Source organism: Bemisia tabaci, chromosome 6 (assembly GCF_918797505.1).
Source record: "Bemisia tabaci chromosome 6, PGI_BMITA_v3".
In the NCBI taxonomy this organism is placed as follows: Eukaryota; Metazoa; Arthropoda; class Insecta; order Hemiptera; family Aleyrodidae; genus Bemisia; species Bemisia tabaci.
In genome coordinates, this window is record NC_092798.1 from 34,554,269 (window position 1) to 34,575,209 (window position 20,941).

The 20,941-nt window shown below is 38.4% G+C and overlaps 2 protein-coding genes across 5 annotated transcripts in view; both read left to right on the forward strand.

The window, feature by feature from the left end:
* The window catches only part of LOC109042981 (discoidin domain-containing receptor 2), a 337,676-nt gene that overhangs the window by 105,560 nt on the left and 211,175 nt on the right, over nt 1–20,941 (forward strand). The window lies entirely within an intron of this gene.
* On the forward strand, nt 696–19,383 carry LOC140224736 (uncharacterized). 4 transcript variants are annotated; one of them, XM_072301177.1, is made up of 8 exons: nt 696–2,610; nt 6,945–7,149; nt 7,712–7,834; nt 8,736–8,792; nt 9,900–10,120; nt 10,701–10,860; nt 11,320–11,488; nt 12,457–19,383. In XM_072301177.1, the coding sequence occupies exons 2-8, from the start codon at nt 6,954–6,956 to the stop codon at nt 12,683–12,685; spliced, it is 1,155 nt and encodes a 384-aa protein (XP_072157278.1). In that variant the 5' UTR covers nt 696–2,610; nt 6,945–6,953; the 3' UTR covers nt 12,686–19,383. The 4 variants fall into 4 exon arrangements, with proteins under 4 accessions (XP_072157278.1, XP_072157277.1, XP_072157276.1 ...); XM_072301176.1 differs by having other exon boundaries at nt 696–2,456; XM_072301178.1 differs by lacking the exon at nt 696–2,610 and adding an exon at nt 6,265–6,386.

The window sequence follows — 20,941 nt, forward strand, 5'->3', positions numbered from 1 at the left end:
CTCAATGGTGTCACTAAATTCAATAAATATGACACCAAATATTTTGAGAGAACAAAAGGAGAATTCCTCTTGCTTTTAGTGTAACCCCTGTAAAAATTGCTGAAAGGGCTAGAAATTGCACCATAAATGTCGAAACTTCAGTCCAATCAGTGAAAACTTCGAAATTTATTCAAAAACTTAATAGTAATACTTTTTCAGTACCTATGTACTTGAGGAGCAGGAGATGAATAGTGGAATTGTTGACGTAGATAGTATGCTTAATTTTTTTATTCTTCCTTTGCCCCGGAACTAATTGTGAATTACTGATTCTCTTGTGTTCACAGGTAAGTGACCACACAATGTCTGTCTCCTATTAGAATGCATTTGTTTTGGTAAGATAACGTCTATGTATTTGTCTCTAACTGTGGAGTTCTCTATCCGAGCGAAAAAAGAAAGTTTAGCATTTGAATGATGAAATTAACCTCTTTCTTAAGAATATGTGATCTGTGTCCTGTTATCACCTTGACAGTATGTTGTTAGAATTGGAGGTAGTTAAATACTGAGGGCTTGCTTTTAATTTACTATTACGGCTATGGTTTGGTTCACTTAGTGGTTAGTTGGGCTACACGAAAAATTCCTGTCAGTTGTGCTTTCCCTTCTGACAGGGTTACTTTGAGACCTGCCTCAATTGCCTGTGCTCTCGTTTCCCTGTAGCCTCTTACAGATGAATTGATGGATTAGGCTTCTTTGTGGGAAATACCCTGAAAATAGAATGGTGCAGAAAAGGTTTATTTTGTCAAATTCTCAAAAATTTAGAATGATTTTCTTGTGCGTATAAGTCCTCATCCCCGATAACCTCAATTGTAATTCCGTTTTTTGAGCTAGAAAGGTGATTTTAGAGAAAACTGGAGACACCATCGTACCTATTTCTTTCAAAATTTTACAGAAGATTAGATGGTTAGATTAAGCATCCCCTCTGCATTCAAGAACTCCACAGCCCATTTACCTTTAATTTCATTTTTCTGCTTCTGCTCTTTGGAAGCACCAAAAAAAAATCCTATTGTTTTTATCCTATTATGAATGTTAACTTTTGTTCTTCTGGACACCAGTTTTGTTTGGAATAGAGAATTTTATATCCTGTAAACTGCATGAATGCATTTTTTTATTTCTTAATTTTGATAACTTATTGCTTATGTTATGTGTTATACATTGTCTTGTGAAGCTACGTGTTGACAAAGAAAAACTCCTACTATCTTTGCGTACTTTCAGGGATGTATAGGACGGGGAACTTCGGGGTGCAGGGGCAGGAATTTCCACCGGGAGTCCTTCGGCCGCCTTAATATCTTTTAGGAACTATAAGTATACAAGTGCTTCCAAATTTTAGAAAATCGCTCTGAAAATTTAATAAATGCATGTGCTCACAAGATGTTTTTAACTTATGGTTCATGGATTGGTTCTTTCTTGAGAGTACTTCCTCTTGGAAATTTGATCATAGATGGATTCAGAATTTACGCTCTTCCGTCGGTTTTATGCTTTCTTACGCTGGTGACAAGTGTATTTATGGTGTAAGTGCATTGGTTTCCCATATCTGCTCTTTATTTAATACTGTGTGCAAGTGCAAGAGATAATTTCAGTCGGAACATCTTTTCCTTCCATCAGTTCATATTTATGGTAAGTACAATCCTACCTAGCTTAGCTACCTATTTTAATGCTCTTCTTAAAATTTCTGCCTTCATCTACCTGACTATTTTTTTTTTAAATTTTCAAAGAGTGGGCCAGAATCTGAATTGAAAATATTTATTCTCTTCTTGATCTGAACGAGGTAGGTCTCGTAAGTATACAATGGTTCCTTACATAGCTATTGTAGGTAAGATGATTTGCGGCTACCTGAAATGAAGGGGAATAATTAGCGAAAAATTGAATAAAGTTCATCGATGTATGTTATGTTTGAGACTGAAAAATAACTGTAGATGATATTTGGAAAAAATGATTACGGCACGTGAAAGAACGCCAAAAATCAAGAGGGCATAAGGTACCGCACAAAATTTTCCAGAGATGCGTAATTTCGACGCAACAGAGCTTTGAAAAAGATTCAGATTTTCGAAGCTCCTCGCTAGGTAGACAATTAATACTGCAGGGATTGTGAGAAAATTGCCTACGGATCAAGGGGCTTCGCAAATTCCGAAGCTGTCGAGACGGCTCTTCCTTCCTCCATGCTACGTAGCCAATTTTCTCTCAATCCCTGCTGTAATAATTCCTTACCCAACCTTATTCCTGACCGAAAGAAGAGCGCTTTTGCTCTGTAATCAAGTTTCTTTTGGCAACAGCGTTTACCCAGTCCACAAAGGCGAGATTTGCACTCTAGCATCCAGCTCTTCTGTCTTCTTCTCGTTCACTCGTTGATCACCGTCTCTTACCGCGAACAAGATTTTCAGCCTGTTTTCTCGAAGAAGTAGAATTGTGTGAAGTAACCCAAGGTAATTCATTTCATCAAGCAATAGTGTTCTGGTATTCAATCGCAGAACTCCATTCAAAGAATCATTATTTTCAGAAACACAACTTCTTTCACCAGCAACTGAGGCTCTCCACGACGCCTGCAAGTGCACGTGCACATTGTTCAATCCAACGCCGGTAAACTTTCTAACAATCTACCCACTGTCATCTTAGTTTATTATCACTGTTTCTCTCCTTTTGTACCTGTTTCTCTGAGAGATCATGATCCGCTTAGCATTGCTGCACAGAGCAAATTTTATAACTGATGACAATTCAGTCCACTGGGCTGGAGCACTCAGCGACATCCAATTGCCACTGAAATAGATTTTAGTCAGGTTCCAATTTTGTACGCTGCCAAAGTAGATTAGTTGCAACCAGTTGCTGTGGCACCTATTTCGGGTCTCAGTTCCCAGTTTTATGCCATTGTCCAACTTCATGCACCGCTCTCAAATGCGCTGGCAAGAGCTGTGGATGGATGTTTGCACATGGAAATTCTAAACTGTGCGTTGTAGGTAAGGTTGCTGAGCGTGTTGCTCCTTAGGCTGACTACCTCTATTGATGTAGTGTACACAGACAGAACATTTTTTATCCAACCTCCAAACAAAAAACTTATCCAGTGAACGATACCCTCCTGAGAAACTTCGCAAGAGCAACAAGCTGTGAACATTGTGCAGCCGAGTCTAAGTTACCAAACGCATCAACTGCTTTTCTGCCGAATCATTATTCTCATCAAAGCAATCCTCAGGATGGTGATGGTAGTGTGAAGCGTCGACAAACTTTCATATGCTAAGGTTTAGATCACTCCTTTCAACACAGCAGGGCCTGTGTACGGTAGGAATGAGCGATATTCGGTGGCCTTCCAGATCCCTTGTAGGCCTCTCCAAACCGGGCTACTGTTACATCAACTAAGGTATTTGGAGCACAAATGCAATGCAATGTTTTAGAATTTTCTGCTGCATATTATTTATCAGTTCACAAAGAATATACACAGCCCATTTTGCTCAAGTTTTTAGTATCTTCTGCACATAATGATGCGAAAAATCAATTACATTTCCAGAGCTCTTCAGGCAGTTATTCATGAGGAAAAAAATAATTTGTTGGAAATTTTGAAATGTTGCATTGCTCTTATGCGCTTTGTGCTCCGAACCTCTCAATTATACGCTGACTAATCTTAGTAATTTTTGAGAAAATCATTTGTCTCCTTGCGGACAAACTAACCAAAATACAATTATTTTCCCACAAGTTCCAAAGCAAACTACATACGTAAAATCTGTTACTACTGCGTCTATCAATCCACACCTTTTAGAAAAACAATGTATGATCGCCTTATATGGAAATCTACATATGACTGCAGTAAATTCTGTGTGGGTGCGAAGTTCAAGCTGAGCACCAGGAAAGTAAATAAGATGATCTACGGTGAGTCCTTTACTTACATTGTATGCAAAAGGAGTTTTGCATCAGGGCCTACAGTTCTGGATTTCTCCCTCATCTTCGAAAGAAAATGATGTATGTATAAGCGGGATGCAATGGTACAATTTTGATTAACCGAAAGTCTGTTCAGATTTGAACCCAAGTTCTGCAGTCAATTTCTATCCTTCCAAGTTACAGTCTTTTTATTAGGAATGAACCAAATTGATATTAATTTAACATCAATCTTATCTTATCGGTGAAGTAGCAATTTATAAACGCCACCCACAAGCAGATAATGGTGCGGTTTGATTTATTTTTCCCATCAGGTTTTACAATTGCATTGACATGCCTAAAGGACAGAGTAGCTACTGGGATGTCGGTAAGCGGCAAAGAAATCGACGAAAGCGGAAACTTATAGTGGAACAGCTTGCAAGAACAGATACGAACAATGAGACCTCTCGTGCTCAGGCATCTGCTTCACTAGAACCTTTTTCTGTTTTTGACACTTCCTCAGCAGACTTTGGTGAGATAGAAGTTGATTTTGAGCAAATAGCATCGTCAGTGGGCGGAGATCTTCCCCCCTCTATTGATAAAAATGTTGATTTCTCTTTCTTTGAGGATCCCGATGAGCCCGACGTTTTTACCCATGGTTCATCATTCTGGGGCTTGAATGAAGATGATGAGTGGAGGAGTATAGATGAAGTCTTCTTAACCGAGGAATTTTCCGCAAAGTTACGTAATATATGTGTTGGAGGAACCATTTCCAAAGCAACCTTGACCGAAATACTAAAACTACTGCGAGAAGAGATTCCCCAACTTCACAATTTACCCAAGGACGCACGCACCTTGCTGAAAACTCCGAAGAACACCGGTGCAAAGATCGTACCAATGGATCCGGGTCGTTTCTTTCATTTCAGTTGGAAAGCGGCACTGATCCGTCTCTTTGAAGAATCTGGAATCGACCCTCCTGACATTATAGAGTTAAGTATCAATGCGGATGGCCTCCCACTTTTTAAGTCGCCCCGGAGCGAGTTTTGGCCAATTCTAGCAAGTATTTTCAATGTTCCACAGTTGCTTAAGAACGTTATTGTGATAAGCCTTTATTATGGTCCCAAAAAGCCAGGCGACTTTGACCACTTTATAAAGCAGATGGTGGATGATTGTAATGATCTTTTTTCTAATGGGTTGGTCATCAATGGAAAAAAAGTGCGATGTCAGGTCAGAGTTTTACCTTTTGATGCTCCAGCAAAAGCCTCAGTTTTGGGGATCAAAAATTTTAATGCGCACTCAGCGTGCATACAGTGCAAGTGTGAAGGGATTACTGTAAATCATCGCACATACTTCCGTGGTACACAGTTTGAACCTCGCACCCATGTAGGATTTATTGACCAAGTGGATGAGGATTTACATAATAGGCGATCGTACATTGTCAATCTGAAAGGCGTAAATTTAATAGACGCTGTGGTAACAGACTTCATGCATGCAGTGTGCCTTGGAGTCTGTAAGAAACTACTTGGGTTTTGGTTGGTGTGTCCTCAAGGTGACAAACGGTTTAAGCTAGATGCAGCAAGAATTACCAAAATTAGTGAGCGTTTAATCAACATAACTGCATCGAAGAGTAATCCCTCTGATTTTGCGAGGCCTCCTAGAGGTCTGGAAGAAATCCAGAACTGGAAGGCCACTGAATATCGCACTTTCTTGCTGTACACGGGCCCTGCCGCATTGAAAGGAGTCATCAAAGCCGAAGCTTATGAAAATTTCTTGTTGCTTCACACTGCTATCACCATCCTGATCAGTCCAAAATACTGTTTTGGTGAGAACATTGATTTGGCAGAAAAGCTGTTGGTGCGATTTGTGGAAACTTTTGCTCAGCTGTACAGCGAAGAGTTTATATCTTATAACGTGCACAGTTTGTTGCATCTTGCAAAATTTTGCAGGATGCACGGTCCACTGGATAAGTTTAGTGTTTGGTTGTACGAAGACGAACTGGGTACCATCAAAAAATATATCAATACAGGCAGCCAGCCTCTGGAGCAATGTGTCAACCGTGTGACTGAGAAAAGTTTTCTCCCGCCCGTAGTTGTTGATCCAAGTTCAGAAAGAAACTTTAAACATTCTTGGCCATGGTCAGGTGTTGGAGGTTTGCCACTTGTTAATGCAGATGCGTGTCCTCAGTATCGGGCCGTTGAATGTTCTAAGTTCCGAATGAGATGTGGGCCCCTGAAGGACTCATTCTGCGGTTTGGAGGATGGGACTGTGATGATGTCAGAAAGTTTTGTTTTGGACAAAGACAATTTGTTCATCGCAGGAAGACTTCTGCAAGGAAGAAAGAGCCTGTATGATCGTCCTTTCAGAAGTAAACACTTAGGCTCCCATGTTTTCTCAAAGATGTCTGAAAGTGTGGAACTTAGGTCTGTTCAAGAAATCGTCTGCAAATACTATGTTTTCCGGGTAGATTCTTCTTTCTACGCATTTCCACTTCAGCACTCATTTTTAAAGTGAAGGTGAGCATCATTCTAAGTGCTTAAAGATTTTAGAACTTGATATACCAAGCTCAATGCATTAGCGGAACCTGCAATAACTAGTAGTAGTCTGTGGAGGATGAATGACTGATGAAAGAAGTAATGAGTTTCCAGAAATAATGATTCTGTAAGTCACTGATTAAATGCCTCAAGCCTCTGTTAGAATTTTATCAGTTCCAAGATTTTTTGAGTAAATTCATTTCTTCTCTATCAATGACTCAGTTTTGGTTGCAGCAAAATTTTCCCTCAACCCCAGCTTTTCACTGAAAATTTTCATCTTAGGTAGATTCATGTCATAATATTTCAAGATTGCAAATGTGAATTATTTTTATTCCTACAATTCTCATAGTCTGTGCAGGAAAATTTAACAGTTTACAACTGCTGGTCAGCGAAAAATGTGCGCACCATCTGTGGGCAAAGTGTGATTGCATTATAAGTGATCTATCTCTGTCCATTTCAAGTGTAGGCTAGTTTATGCAATAATGCTTTTAATTTGTATCCTACTTGATTGTTTGCAATAATGAAATCCCCTTGTTTTAGTTTTACTAGATGTATCACGTTGCTAGATTTGTTGAGAATGGGAGGGTGCTGGTCGAGGTGATCGCCTCCAATTGGAAAATAAACCAGAAGCAAATTTTATGGCCAAATGTCAATAAGAAGAAATTCGAGAAATATCTGAAGGAGCGGCGAGAGCCAGACGGCTCCTGGCTACAAATCTCAACGACACTATTAAAGCAGGACATAGGTATGTGCACATTATTTTTAGTAGAACAAAAGAGAAATGAGCATCCCGAAACAGCAGATGATAAAAAAGATAATAATAAAAAAGAGAACATTGGAAAGAGGGCTAAAAATATTTAAATACAACAAATCAGGAAGTTTTGGCATCTTAGCATGCACTTATTGGCTATAAAAATTAAACATGAAGGATACTGGAAAAAAATTTCTGAAAATGCGGCAAGTTAAGAAAAAACTTTGTATGGTTCGATTCTTGGAGGGAGGGGGAGGGGGGGAGGGATATATTATCTTAAAGAAGTTTTTAGTGTTTTCAGCATGTTGTAGTAGGAGTTCTAGTTTGTGTGAACTTCCTTTTAGCATATTAAATTAGTGAAAATAAATTGGTAATAAAAAAATGTATCACTACCCAGGGAATGATCAAACCCTTTCCAGTATTCCTTTTTTCATTAACTCTCAAGATTTGAATTTTAAGTTGAGTGGGCAAAAAAATGACTAGCCTCAAAGTGTATTTTCTTCTTCTCTGAGCCTCTGTTTCAATAGTACCTTTTCTCCTGTGTTTTATTATCCAGGCTATGAGGAAGCAGAGAATTTCGTAAATGATTATATACTGAAAGCGAACACGGAGAGTGAGAGCGAAAGCAGTGAAGTGGAACGACGGAAAAGCACCCTACCCCGGAAAAAGAAAGACACCCGTAAGTTTTGCCTGAGTATTCTACAAATAGACACAATTTCACGTTATAAAAGAAGAAAATGAGGTCTGAGGCTGCAGGTATAGCTGGAAAGGTTCTGCTTGGCTTTTCTGTAAGTGCATTTGACAGCACTTGAATTTTGAGACCAGAATTAAATCATAAGAATGAAAGTACGACTTGAATTCTTAACTTCCTTTCACCTATCAATTCTGGTCTTTCAAGGATTCTGAGCCCGGGTGGCACACAATTCCCTCAGGGTGACAAGTTCTCGGAAAGTCACTGAAATTTGCCCAACTGAAAAGTCATGGAAAAGTCAGAGAATTCTGGTGTGGGACTTTCAATTTTTTTTTCCAATCGAAACATTTAATAATTTTCTATCGCATTGATGCGCTCTGTCAACAAATAGAAGGACTTGCAAATTATATAATGTACGAGTCTCCTATGTCTACCATCTGCTGCTTTAAAGCATTGGAATTTTATGTTCAAAAACACTAAAAAGTCATTAAGAAGTCAGAGAATTTTGAAATCCAAGAAAACTTGTAACCCTGTCATTACCCTCGAGTTTTTTAATTGCTCTTAAGATTTTCCGTTTATATGCTGAAACTCCAAGATTTTCCGCATGTATGTTGAAACTTCAACTCACAAATATTGAAAAATTCCAAGTTGCATTTGCAGCAGGTATCAAGATCTGGAACCTTTTCCCGCTAGGTCAGTGGTATAAAGTAATTTCCACCCCCTCTCATAAAGTATTTTTGCCGTGAATTTTTGGAAGCATATCAAATTTTTAGTTAGCTGCACATAAACTGTGGGATTTACAAGCTTCAGAGTTGACCCTAATCAACTATAAGTGTGGTGTCTTTTCTGCTTCATTTTTCACCTAATCTTACATTACAATTTTATATAGATTCTTCTGATGGCTTTGAAGGACATGTGCCTGCACCCGAACCCAAAAAGAACCAAGGTGAATATAATTTGTTTAACTACATTTCTTTTTAGTTTATACCTGAATCAAAGGTTCTCATTTACTGTAAAACAAATCTCTCAAAAAATAGCCGTTTGCAATGATAATGCATATTGATGTTGTAACAAGAGGGCATGAAGAAATAATGATATGCCTGTACCTGGCATTGCCGGGCTTTTACTGGCTTTAATACTTACAAATCGCCGGTGAAAGTGAAAACATATATCACGATTGCGGCGTTTCAAAATCTCTGCAGCTTTTTAATTTTTAAAAGGAAAACTACAGAATATTATTGTCCTGAATAAATCAGGGTAGTTTTCAAACAATAAAGTTGGTTAGTTTTTTACTGAAAAATTAAAATGTCGCAAGAAATCTGTGATTTCGCAAATTGGAATAAATGTTTTTGCACCTTCATCATCGAAATGTGGTCATCCAAGGGAAGAGAGCCTTTGCTTTAAAGGCAAATTTTTTCAGGGAGCAATTTTTGTCAATATCAGTTCGAAAATTGCACTTTGAGTTTATGACAGGAGATGTTCCCCTGGATCCCGAAGTGTAAGCTAAGAGTCATTCAGTTTAAATATCTGCCAATTAAGCAGAAGCCCCAAGTTGCATTATATTCTGAAAATTTAGAACTGAACAAACAATAAAGTATATTCATAACAATAATGTATATTTTTTTTCTCAATTTTGCATTTTTAAACTGCAAACTTCAGAATGTCACAACTTCAGTTCGGCCTTAAATTTTTGAACGTTTTGTTTCAAAATGCTTGTGAAACACTTCTCAATGTAGATGTATCTAAATTTTTCTCTTATGGCACTGAGGTCCCTATTGTGGTGTAAGCTCGCAAATAAGCGGCTACAGAGAGCAGCAAAGGAATCCGAATGTTAAAATTTAGATCACTGCTACCAGGTGCTGATTCTGCATAATTTGGGGCATTGAAAGCCCAAGGTTCTGGAAAGGCCATTAGGTTTAAGTTCTAATGACACTATTCAAGTAATCCCTGAAAGATATGTTGAAATAAATACACTGTTCAAGCTTTTTGCAAGCATTTTTGTCATCATACACCTACTTGATTCCTTATTATTTTGCTTTTGCTCTTTTCTCAGAAAATGATCTGGCAATCCTTCATAATAAGATCGATGCGCTCAACTGTCGATTTGACTTCCTTGAAGAGGGTGTTGATAAAATATTAAAACTCCTGTCTCGGAGTGACGTCCAAGACGCAGCAGTATTAGAGGAAGCATATCCGTACTTGCCATGTGATGGCGCGAGTGACCTAGGCGAATTTGAAAAATCATTAGCCACCGAAGAAGGGAAAATGACTTTGGTAACTTTATAATTTATCATTCAAGTGACCTAGCAAAATTAAAGAAAAACTAAAAATGAATATGTGGATCAAAACTTAGTGGGGCTTAAGGGAGGAATGCAAAATATTCTCCATCATGCAAAGTGGCATCACAAGAATAATATTTCGAACGGCAGTTTCGTTTCGTTTTGTATTTTCTCTGCTTGAAGAAGAGAAATATTTTTTTCTGCCACTTGGGGGGGGGGGGGGGGGAAGCAGGATTTAATATGTAATGGCTTGTACGTTTTTTTTTCTTTGAAGGAATTCTTAGTTCTGTAGTTACGACTTTCTTTAGGGGGATAGGATATTGGAATTTAATAAGCAGCTCCAAAATATCTCCTATATTGCTTCAAAGAAGTCTCAAAATGCCCCTGATAATGCTTTATCTTTTTTTTTTAAGGACGCATGCACTTATCATCTGATATGAATTGGGATAGGCGTGAAAAATTTTAAGTTCTCAACCTTTTTAAAAATTTACTATCATTCGTTAGAATGCTGTATGAAAAAATTACCAAGATTATTGGAAACCATCTCTCATCATTCTCAAATGATTATTTTACAGGTTAAACATTTAAGGACATTCGGGGGGAAGAAAGCTGACGATTTCATTCCGAGAGCTCTTGCCTTTGCCATGACTGACAGATTTGCGATATCCTTCACGTGGGAGGGTCAGGGCAATAAGAACAAATTCGAGGATCTGCAATTCAAAAAAGTTCTCATGAGTGAGTATCCGTAAACTATGTTTCATTGTGTTGAAGAAATTATACAGCGAGTTTGTGAAAGAAAACAGACAATATGATCCAACATCCAAGGTCTCTTGAAAAAGCACCGACCCAGGATTAAACCAGGTCTTCCAGATTTGTCTAAAAATTTTAGGTTTTACCGGTTGTTTTTAGTTTTAAAAGACAGTTAGTGTTTAAGTTTAAAAGACAAACAAACGTATTTAAATTGTTCTCTTTTTGTTGTATCAGAGTGATAAAGATGGTCAGAGATAGAGGTAAGCCATAATGAACTTTTCGTTTGACCAGGCACTGAATATAATTATTGTGGTAGAACTGAGTATCAGGATTTCCAACTTGCCTGAGCAATGTTCAAAATACTTTGTCAGGCTCAATCTTGTGGTGCATTTGTTTGATTTTCCTGTTATAAGCCTTTTGTTTTGTTTTCTTATTTCTCAATAGAATTCACAATTAAAGTATTTAACACAACCGAGGATTTTGTGAAAGAAAAGATCAAAAATTGGCTCCGCAATGCCAAGGCAAGGGCCAAAAAAAATGGTTACATTGACTCAGAATCCGATGAAGATGGTGAAGTAGAGATCGAAGAGACCCAGAAAGAAAAAACTGCTAAGTAAGTATTACTTTACTCAGTTTACTCTCATTTGATTTTCTGCAAGTATTACCTCCAATAATTGGGTAGCACCTAGGTAGCTGTTTTTCAATTATGATATTACAAGCCAAATAGGGTGATTCACTTTTGGGCGTTTTCTAAAAGTTTTAGGCATGTACAAAAATGATTGACAAGTTGTCAACAACCTCTGGACTGTGTTCGAAACTGTAACTTTTCGCACCTCTGCGCAGTGATGGCCTTTTCGGATACCTACTAGGAACAAAATTAATTTTCAGTTCTGTTTTATTTCAGCTATTACGGTTTTTTGACCCATAAAAATAGTCAAAAACATGTCAAACAGAGGGATTTAAATTAACTGGGTAAGCACATGCACCAGAAAAGAGTTCTCAAGACCACTTGGCAACTGTAATATTTGGCTGTCTCACGATCAGTGACCAAATCCTAAATATTTTTACTATCAGTTCACCTCATACCTTCATTCTGTAGCGAAGTATTTCAACATTTTAAACCCTTGAAATATTCAGTATATATTTTAAAAAACTACATATGGCTTTTACAATGCCTCTAAAACTACAACTTTGATTAGACTCTTGCATCAAATTAAATCCACAAATACAGGTAAAAATTAACTGAAAAATTAGCCATAAAGCACTGAACATTTTCTAACTAACCCCCTGCATGACTGTAATTCTCTGATCGAAGATGATGCAAGGAAATGCATCATATCTGCAACATTGCATAGACTATGTGTGGTCTTCCTAAATTTATCCTCTACAGTCAATCAACTTAAAAACAAAATGCTCCCAGACATCTTATTGTGGGCAAAACAAGTAAGAATTAACAAGCTGGCATGTTAAAATATCCAAGATTGCTAAAGGCTTTTTTCAGTTTTTAAGTGGATCTGATAGATATTATTTTGGAGAGAGCAGCAAAAAATCTTAATTTTTCCGCCTTGTTTTCTTTTTCAGGGTTGGTGTAAAGAAGCAGCCGAGAAACTCAAGACCAAAATATCAGCCTTCAATGAGAGACTACTTTAATTCAAATCTGAAACCCAAACACGTCACAAAAGAACCGCCGTCACAAAATTCACAAACCGAAACCAATGACGAAACAGATAACTCTAAGAAAGATTCTGAAACCGAGACAAACAAGGATGGAACAGTGATCAGTGACCTAAATGATACTACTATCCAATAATTTGTTGTCCCTTTCTATTCCTTTTGTTTTTGTCTCCTAAATGTATTTCCTCCTGTCAGTTTTTTCTTTTTTTTCCCCCTTCTACGTACTAACTTAAAATGTTACCAAAGTGTCCAAATTGCAACTCTTTACAGTTACCTAGATAAACTTAGGTGATATTAGCATTTATTATTTATGAAAAAAAAAAACTTGTCGGTTCCGATGATTGATGATGTTCGGTCATTGTTGATTTAATTTTAAGGAAAAATCATGATTATTCGTGTTATTCATTTTTGCGGTGGATATTTAGGCCTCAATATTTTTGAAAACCTGAGTCTCTTCTCTATCTGGAACTGTCTCTGTTTCAACAAATAGTGTTTCAACTTCCTTCAAAACACCACTTGAGAATTCAAAGGTACTTCTCCCCCAAGAACCGGAGTAGAGACCTCGACCCTCGTTTCTCCTCTTCCTCTCAAAAGTTTAGGGAAAGAGGATAATACTTTTAAGTAACTTTGAAATGTTGGTATTTTAGAGGAATTTCGAACACTGCTCGTTGAGACAGGGACTAGCCGGGAGAAAGCAACGGAGCCTCTAATTTGAAAAATTTTGGAGGCCTATAAAACTCCCTCCAAATTGAAAAACATTGAATGGTAAGATTTTTCTTTAAAAGCCCTTGTAATGATGAGTAATTTAATTCCTTTGTATATGTGTGTGTGTGTGTGTGTGAGTGTTCAAAATCGGCCATTTCTAACCTCGGTCAAATCTTCGTATATTTTCAGGGTTGATAAAGGACCACTTCCATAGTCCAAAACACTGACGATTTTTGAATTTCGATAATTAGGGGAGGGGGGGAGGGGATGAAAGTTAAAACTTTAAACTGGCATATCTCGTGAACAGTTTGTCGTAGAAAGATGATCTTGGTTTTAAAATTTAGAAAAAATTATCAAGTTTTAGCTGGTATTCACGAAATCGGTCAATTTTGAAATTTTCATCCATTCTTGTCACATTGCCGTAGCACAAAATTTCAATTTTTTACATTTTGAGCTGCAGCGTTGAAGGGAACGCACAAAAAATTACACATATATTTTTTATGAAAGTAGACCGTCTGAGCTTTAAAACAAGCCCATGATCATCCCGGGGAAACAATTTGGACCGGAGTCATAGTTTTTCAAAGTTGACTTGTCGCGCGTGAACCTTGTATGTTCGGCGCCCTTAGATTACCAGCACCTCTGCAGTGACAATTGGCTACGACTTTTCGCATATTTGCACTCCTTCCCGTCATTTTCTAAAGTAATCGTCCAATCATTAAGTAAACATGTAAAGTTACGTACAAATATTTAGCAAATCACAATAATTTTATCATCCTTACATTATTACTCACACTAAAATTCTGGTTCATCGATATCAGTTTCCCCCTCTGATTCTGCAATGCTTCTGCTTCAATTTGAGGAAGGCGTTCGTCCGATTTTACATATGGAAAGCACTCCTTAAGAAAAACTGCTTTCGCGCGCGACAAGTCAACTTTGAAAAATCATAACTCCGGTCCAAATTGTTTCCCCTGGATGATCATGGGCTTGTTTCAAAGCTCAGACGGTCTACTTTCATAAAAAAATATTTGTGTAATTTTTTGTGCGTTCCCTTCAACGCTGCAGCTCAAAATGTAAAAAATTGAAATTTTGTGCCACAGCAACGTGGCAACAATGGATGAAAATTTCATAAATGACCAATTTCGTGAATACCAGCTGAAACCTGATAATTGTTTCTAAATTTTAATGCCAGTATAAAGTTTTAACTGTAATCCCCTTGCCCTCCTCCCCTAATTATCGAAATTCTAAAATCGTCAGTGTTTTGGACTATGGAAGTGGTCCTTTATCAACCCTGAAAATATTACGAAGATTTGACCGAAGTTGGAAATGGCCGATTTTAAATAAAGTCCTTTTGAGTGCGAGTGTCCGTAGAGGTGCCCGGGGGTGTACCCTCAAAATGCGACATGAACACGCAGCTTCTATTGGCCTAGAGTTACTTCGCAAATTTCATAATCCTAGATGCCATTCAAAAGTTAGCCTGCCGGCCGACCAGGAACTTTTGGCACACCCTTTATATTTACTTTCTGCTTAATATTTTACCTCTTAACCTCACATTAGACAATTCTAAGTTTCCTGTATGTTTAATTTTTTTATGCAACTATTGAATCATAGTGTACCCTCAAAATGCGACATGAACACGCAGCTTCTATTGGCCTAGAGTTACTTCGCAAATTTCATAATCCTAGATGCCATTCAAAAGTTAGCCTGCCGGCCGACAAGGAACTTTTGGCACACCCTTTATATTTACTTTCTGCTTAATATTTTACCTCTTAACCTCACATTAGACAATTCTAAGTTTCCTGTATGTTTAATTTTTTGATGCAACTATTGAATCATAGTTAAAATATTTTCTTAGCTGTCGCAATTTTTCTTACATTCAATTTTCCGCTGCCTTGAAGGTTTTCCGTTCAAAATGTGCGCAAAAATACCTTCTTACTTATCTCACTGAAGACTCTTGGTCAGCTCTTTATTATTGATTAAATTATTTGATAATAGTCACAACACTTTCTTTGCTATTGCAATTTTTCTTATTTCAACATTCTGCTGCTTTGATGCGTATTACGTTCAAATGAGAGTACCAATTTTCCCCTCTCACTTACCTTGAGTAAGATTTCTCTTAAGTTCTTGATTATTGATTAAGTAAATCATTTACACCAAGTCATATGTCTTGTAAGTTCTTGAGTATTGATTAAATTAGTTGATAATAGCTATAAGACTTTCTGCACGATTACAGTTTTTTTCTATTCAATTTTCTGCTGCCTTGATGAGTATTTACGTACAAAATATGCGCATTCATTTTACTTTCTTACTTACCTCAAGTATAAGTCTTCTTGTCAGCTCTTGATTATTGATTAAATTATTTGATAATAGTTACAATACTTCCTTTTCTGTTCCAATTGTTGTCTATTCGATTTTCTGCTGCCTTGATGAGTATTTACTTACAAAATATGCGCATTAATTTTACTTTCTAACTTACCTCAAGTAAGTCTTCTTGTCAGCTCTTGATTATTGATTAAATTTTGTGTTCATTAAGCTTTTTGATTTCTTTCCCTAGAATAACTTCTTTTCTCTCATGAAAAATACTTTCAAAATTGAGGAGCATTCCGGAAAAGAGGCACATACACGTATGTGGTCTTTTTCCGGAAATAGCAGAAATGGATTCCTCGCATCCTAATGTACCAATGTCCCGAGTTTCAGCTTAATTAATCAATTTTTGGAGCTAAGAGACCAAGTTTTATGTCGAGGCTGGGTCTGGGGTCATAGGCGTATTTCATCTATTTGCCTCTGGGTGCGATCGCCGCGATGCAGAGGAGATAGCGCGCAGGGCGCAGGAAGGTGATGGGTACTGATAAGGATCCCTTACTACAGATGTAAGCACTGATTCTGCTAATCAATGCAATATCATCGGGTTGCAGTGATCTTCAACGCGTTGCACCGGTCACACGTTAATTTTTGTAATTATTAATGATTCAATTTTTAACGGTCTCTTGTGAGTTTGAATTTTTCGAGTTTTCCGCGTATTTCGCTGTCTTTTTTTCATTAATAATGACTAAGGATGATCCACATGCATGTTTGCAATCGGAATTATTATTTATTAATTTATCTGTATTATTTATTTTGTTTAGAAACTCGTCAAAGTCTCGAAAATTGAGCTTTAAAAGTAAAAACCTATGACCACCGGTCGATTTCCGGATGAAGGGCACATAACGAAAAATTTTAAAAAATTCGTACCACACTACTGAAAGAAGTTTAAGTTGTACCAATAGTCGTTATTCATTCTAGGGTGTGCAAACGTTGATCTGAGTGCCCTAGTTCCGATATATGTCATCATCAGTGCCCAGAAAGTAAGAATGAAAACTTCAAATGCGTTTTTTCGGTATGTGCCCTTTTTCTGGAAAGCTCCTCAATTACTAGAAGAGCTTCTTTGAAACAATGACCATTGCTGGGACAAAATTGGACATGATACTTTCTATCCAATCAATTAAATACAAAATATTTCAACTCATTTAGTAGCCATGTCTTAAATTTGTCATGAAATTAGTCTGTTCTGAATATGCAGGGGAGAGATTCCACATAAAAAGCCTATGTGACGTGGCCTCACTGTCACCTCGTTGTGTCTTGTCATGCTAATTTCGGCAGAAATTCGGCAACATCTGTTTTTGCGCAGGAGATTAAAAACTAATTCATTGCCAAGTTTGAACAAACTGATTTATTTCTTTTTCAAGACGACTTGCTGATAACTTGTTTCACCTGGGGGCCCTAGTAAACGACTTAAAGATAGACTGCATCTTGATCCCTTCTCAACGCTTCCTCGAGACGTCTGCAGAATGTCCAGTAAAATCAGTGGAGTCTCATAGATATTTGGAGACAATTTGGAGGTGCCCCTTTTGCCTTCAACGTCTGGAAGGTATCTTCATGAGGGGTGCTCATTGTTTGGCCAGTCTGGGCGACAGCTGAAAGACGCACAGAGACAGAAGAACTGCGAGAAGATGTCTTTCAGATATCTGAATTCAACCAAGAGGTTCTCCATACGACTTGAAGATCAACTACAGTTCGTTCCTTTCTTCATTTCTCTTCAAGACAACTGCAGGATGGGCACATAAAATGGGGGATGTCTCGAAGATATCTGGGGGCCATTTTTAGGCGGCCATTCTGCCTCCGATGTCTCAAAGGTATATTCATGAGGGGTGCTCATTGTTTGACCAGTCTGGGCGACAGCTGAAAGACGACAGAGACAGAAGAACTGCGAGAAGATGTCTTTCAGGTATCTGAATTCAACCGAGAGGTCCTCTATACGACTTGAAGATCAACTACAGTTCGTTCCTTTCTTCATTTCTCTTCAAGACGACTGCAGGATGGGCACATAAAATGGGGGATGTCTCTAAGATATCTGGGGGCCATTTTTAGGTGGCCATTCTGCCTCCGATGTCTCAAAGGTATCTTGATGATGGGGGGCTCAGTGTTTGGCCCGTCTGGGCGACAGCTGAAAGACGTACAGAGGCACAAGAACTGCGAGAAGATGTCTTTCAGGTATCTGAATTCAACCGAGAGGTCCTCTATACGACTTGAAGATCAACTGCAGTTCGTTCCTTTCTTCATTTCTCTTCAAGACGACTGCAGGATGGGCACATAAAATGGGGGATGTCTCTAAGATATCTGGGGGCCATTTTTAGGTGGCCATTCTGCCTCCGATGTCTCAAAGGTATCTTGATGATGGGGGCTCAGTGTTTGGCCCGTCTGGGCGACAGCTGAAAGACGTACAGAGGCACAAGAACTGCGAGAAGATGTCTTTCAGGTATCTGAATTCAACCGAGAGGTCCTCTATACGACTTGAAGATCAACTACAGTTCGTTCCTTTCTTCATTTCTCTTCAAGACGACTGCAGGATGGGCACATAAAATGGGGGATGTCTCGAAGATATCTGGGGGCCATTTTTAGGTGGCCATTCTGCCTCCGATGTCTCAAAGGTATCTTGATGATGGGGGCTCAGTGTTTGGCCCATCTGGGCAACAGCTGAAAGACGTACAGAGGCACAAGAACTGCGAGAAGATGTCTTTCAGATATCTGAATTCAACCGAGAGGTCCTCTATACGACTTGAAGATCAACTACAGTTCGTTCCTTTCTTCATTTCTCTTCAAGACGACTGCAGGATGGGCACATAAAATGGGGGAGGTCTCGAAGATATCTAGGGACCATTTATCGGTGGCCATTCTGCCTCCGATGTCTCAAAGATATCTTGATGATGGGGGCTCAGCGTTTGGCCCATCTGGGCGACAGCTGAAAGACGTACAGAGGCACAAGAACTGCGAGAAGATGTCTTTCAGATATCTGAATTCAACCGAGAGGTCCTCTATACGACTTGAAGATCAACTGCAGTTCGTTCCTTTCTTCATTTCTCTTCAAGACGACTGCAGGATGGGCACCAAGAATGGGGGATGTCTCGAAGATATCTAGGGACCATTTATAGGTGGCCATTTTGCCTCCGATGTCTCGAAGATGTCTTCAAGATGGGGAGTCGTTTTCTGGTCGTACAAGAGACAGCTGGGAGACGTTTAGAGAGGCATTGGAGCAAGGACAAACTCTTAGGAGACGTCTCTCAGATATTTTGCCTTAATTAGGAAACTGTAGTCGACGACTTAAAGATATCTCATGAGTTATCTATAATACCACTTCACATCAGAGGATATAAGTAATTTAACCTTTTTTAGCAATGTCTTTAAGAAATTTTCCAGTTATGCAGGTCGTCTCGGGTGGTTGGGATAGTCCTTTTGAAGACCGCTATATTGGTGTTATATGTCCTCCTAGTTTTCGTCTTCAAAACGTCGTTCCAGTAGTCTTAAATACAGTTTCAATGAGTCTTCTAGACATCTTCTTTTAATGGAGATTGATCGTAGACGCCTTGAAACAATCTTGAAGACATCTCGAAGATAAAATTTCAAATTTGTTTTGCAAAAAAACTGTATTAAAGCGCATCTTATTTGCAACTTGAAGCTCACCTGGAGATGTCTTATGAGCTGTCTTCAAGAAGAAAAATAGGAGGACACTTAACTCAAATTTGCGGATCTTACAGATGGCGCCCTCAACCACCTGAGACGACCTTAAGATCTTGTGAAGACCAGATATGTTACCCGGGCATGATTCAAACCTTTAAATTAATTGACACTCCGAAACAAGATCCCATACTTGAGTTAAAGAAGATTTTTTGAAAGCCATTCCTTCAACTGTTTTGATGAATTTACCAAATTCCTCTCATCGATCCAGAATTTTCTATGAAGATAAATCCTGCATTCTATTTTTTTCAAAATGTAGTGAATTTTGCGTTTTTGGTGATAATCCATCTGTTCTGTTAATTTTGCAGATTTAAGCACATAAAATCTGCTCTGGAAAGTTCGGGGGTTAGAAGTTGTAATTCAATTCCAATGCGAACTTTCGTTAACAATTATTTTAACCCCTAACCCGGGTCGCGGTGAGACAGGCACACTTAATCTGAATTAGTCAAAGATCCGGGCGCCGATAATCAAATCCGATTCAGGCAAGAACGCAACACCCAACTGTCGAACACTGAACCAGGGGTACTAGGATTTACATCATCTCAGTCAAATTTGGCTGAAATTGATTTATTTTAGAGTTAACTAACCCAAGCATACCTTGCACTGATCATCTAGGACTTTTTTTTAAAGTCATTACAAAGATGACTAATGAGGATTTTAAAGCCTTGAAATGGCAGTTCCGCCCTCTTGGATTTGTTGCATAATATATTGATCCCGTGGGTCTGGAATTGTGGTCAATTTCTCATTATAATAATTCAGATGTGACCGTATGAGTATTGCATTTTCGTTTGTTTCAAAAGATGCAAACCGCCTCAGAATTTCCGAACCCGACACCTCTACCGTTGCCGACCTGTCGGTGGCGCGCCTTCAATTGAATCGTGATACCCTACGCACGACCGGAGAGTTAGTTTAGTTGCCTCCTCGAACCAAACCCAACTCAAGTAAACACTCTCTCTCACACGATTTGTAACTGACCAATGTTGCTGTGCTGAACATGCATGCCGCAATGCCGCATTGACATTCGGTTGGTTGCGAAGTTTTCTCCAATGGAAATATTTATTTCACATGATGCACATACAGTTGTACAATTACGCTGATAAGTAGACGTGACTTCAGGGTGGCATGAAACGCAAGAAAGAAACGAAAGATTGGAAATTTCATTGAAATATTTCATAAATAATAACAAGGTTGTGAAATATTTCATATTGTTCAGGGTCTAGAGCGTGCAACTCGCACTGAAACACACAAAAATAGAAGAAAGACACAATTTTCACACATCGCGAAAAATGAAAACCGGTTTTTCTCAATACCTTTCATAAATATCTGAAATTCCATGAAATATTTCACGAAAAATGTCCAGATTTTATTTTTCATTAAATTTTACCACCCTGCGTGACACCACCAGTCTTCGCTCACACTACGGAAAAAAAAACAAGCAGGAAGCTCCAACGCATTCGCGTCGGAAAGCGGCTCTGGCGACGGTAGGTAGTTGTTACGCGTTTACGGTTTCCTTGGTAACCTTTGTTTGCTATCAGCTGATGTCGAGTAGTATGACTAGGAAGCTCCAACCACGGCATTCTTCGAAAAAAGCGCGAAAACTTATAGATTTGAATTTTCAAATTTTAAACGTAAAGTACAT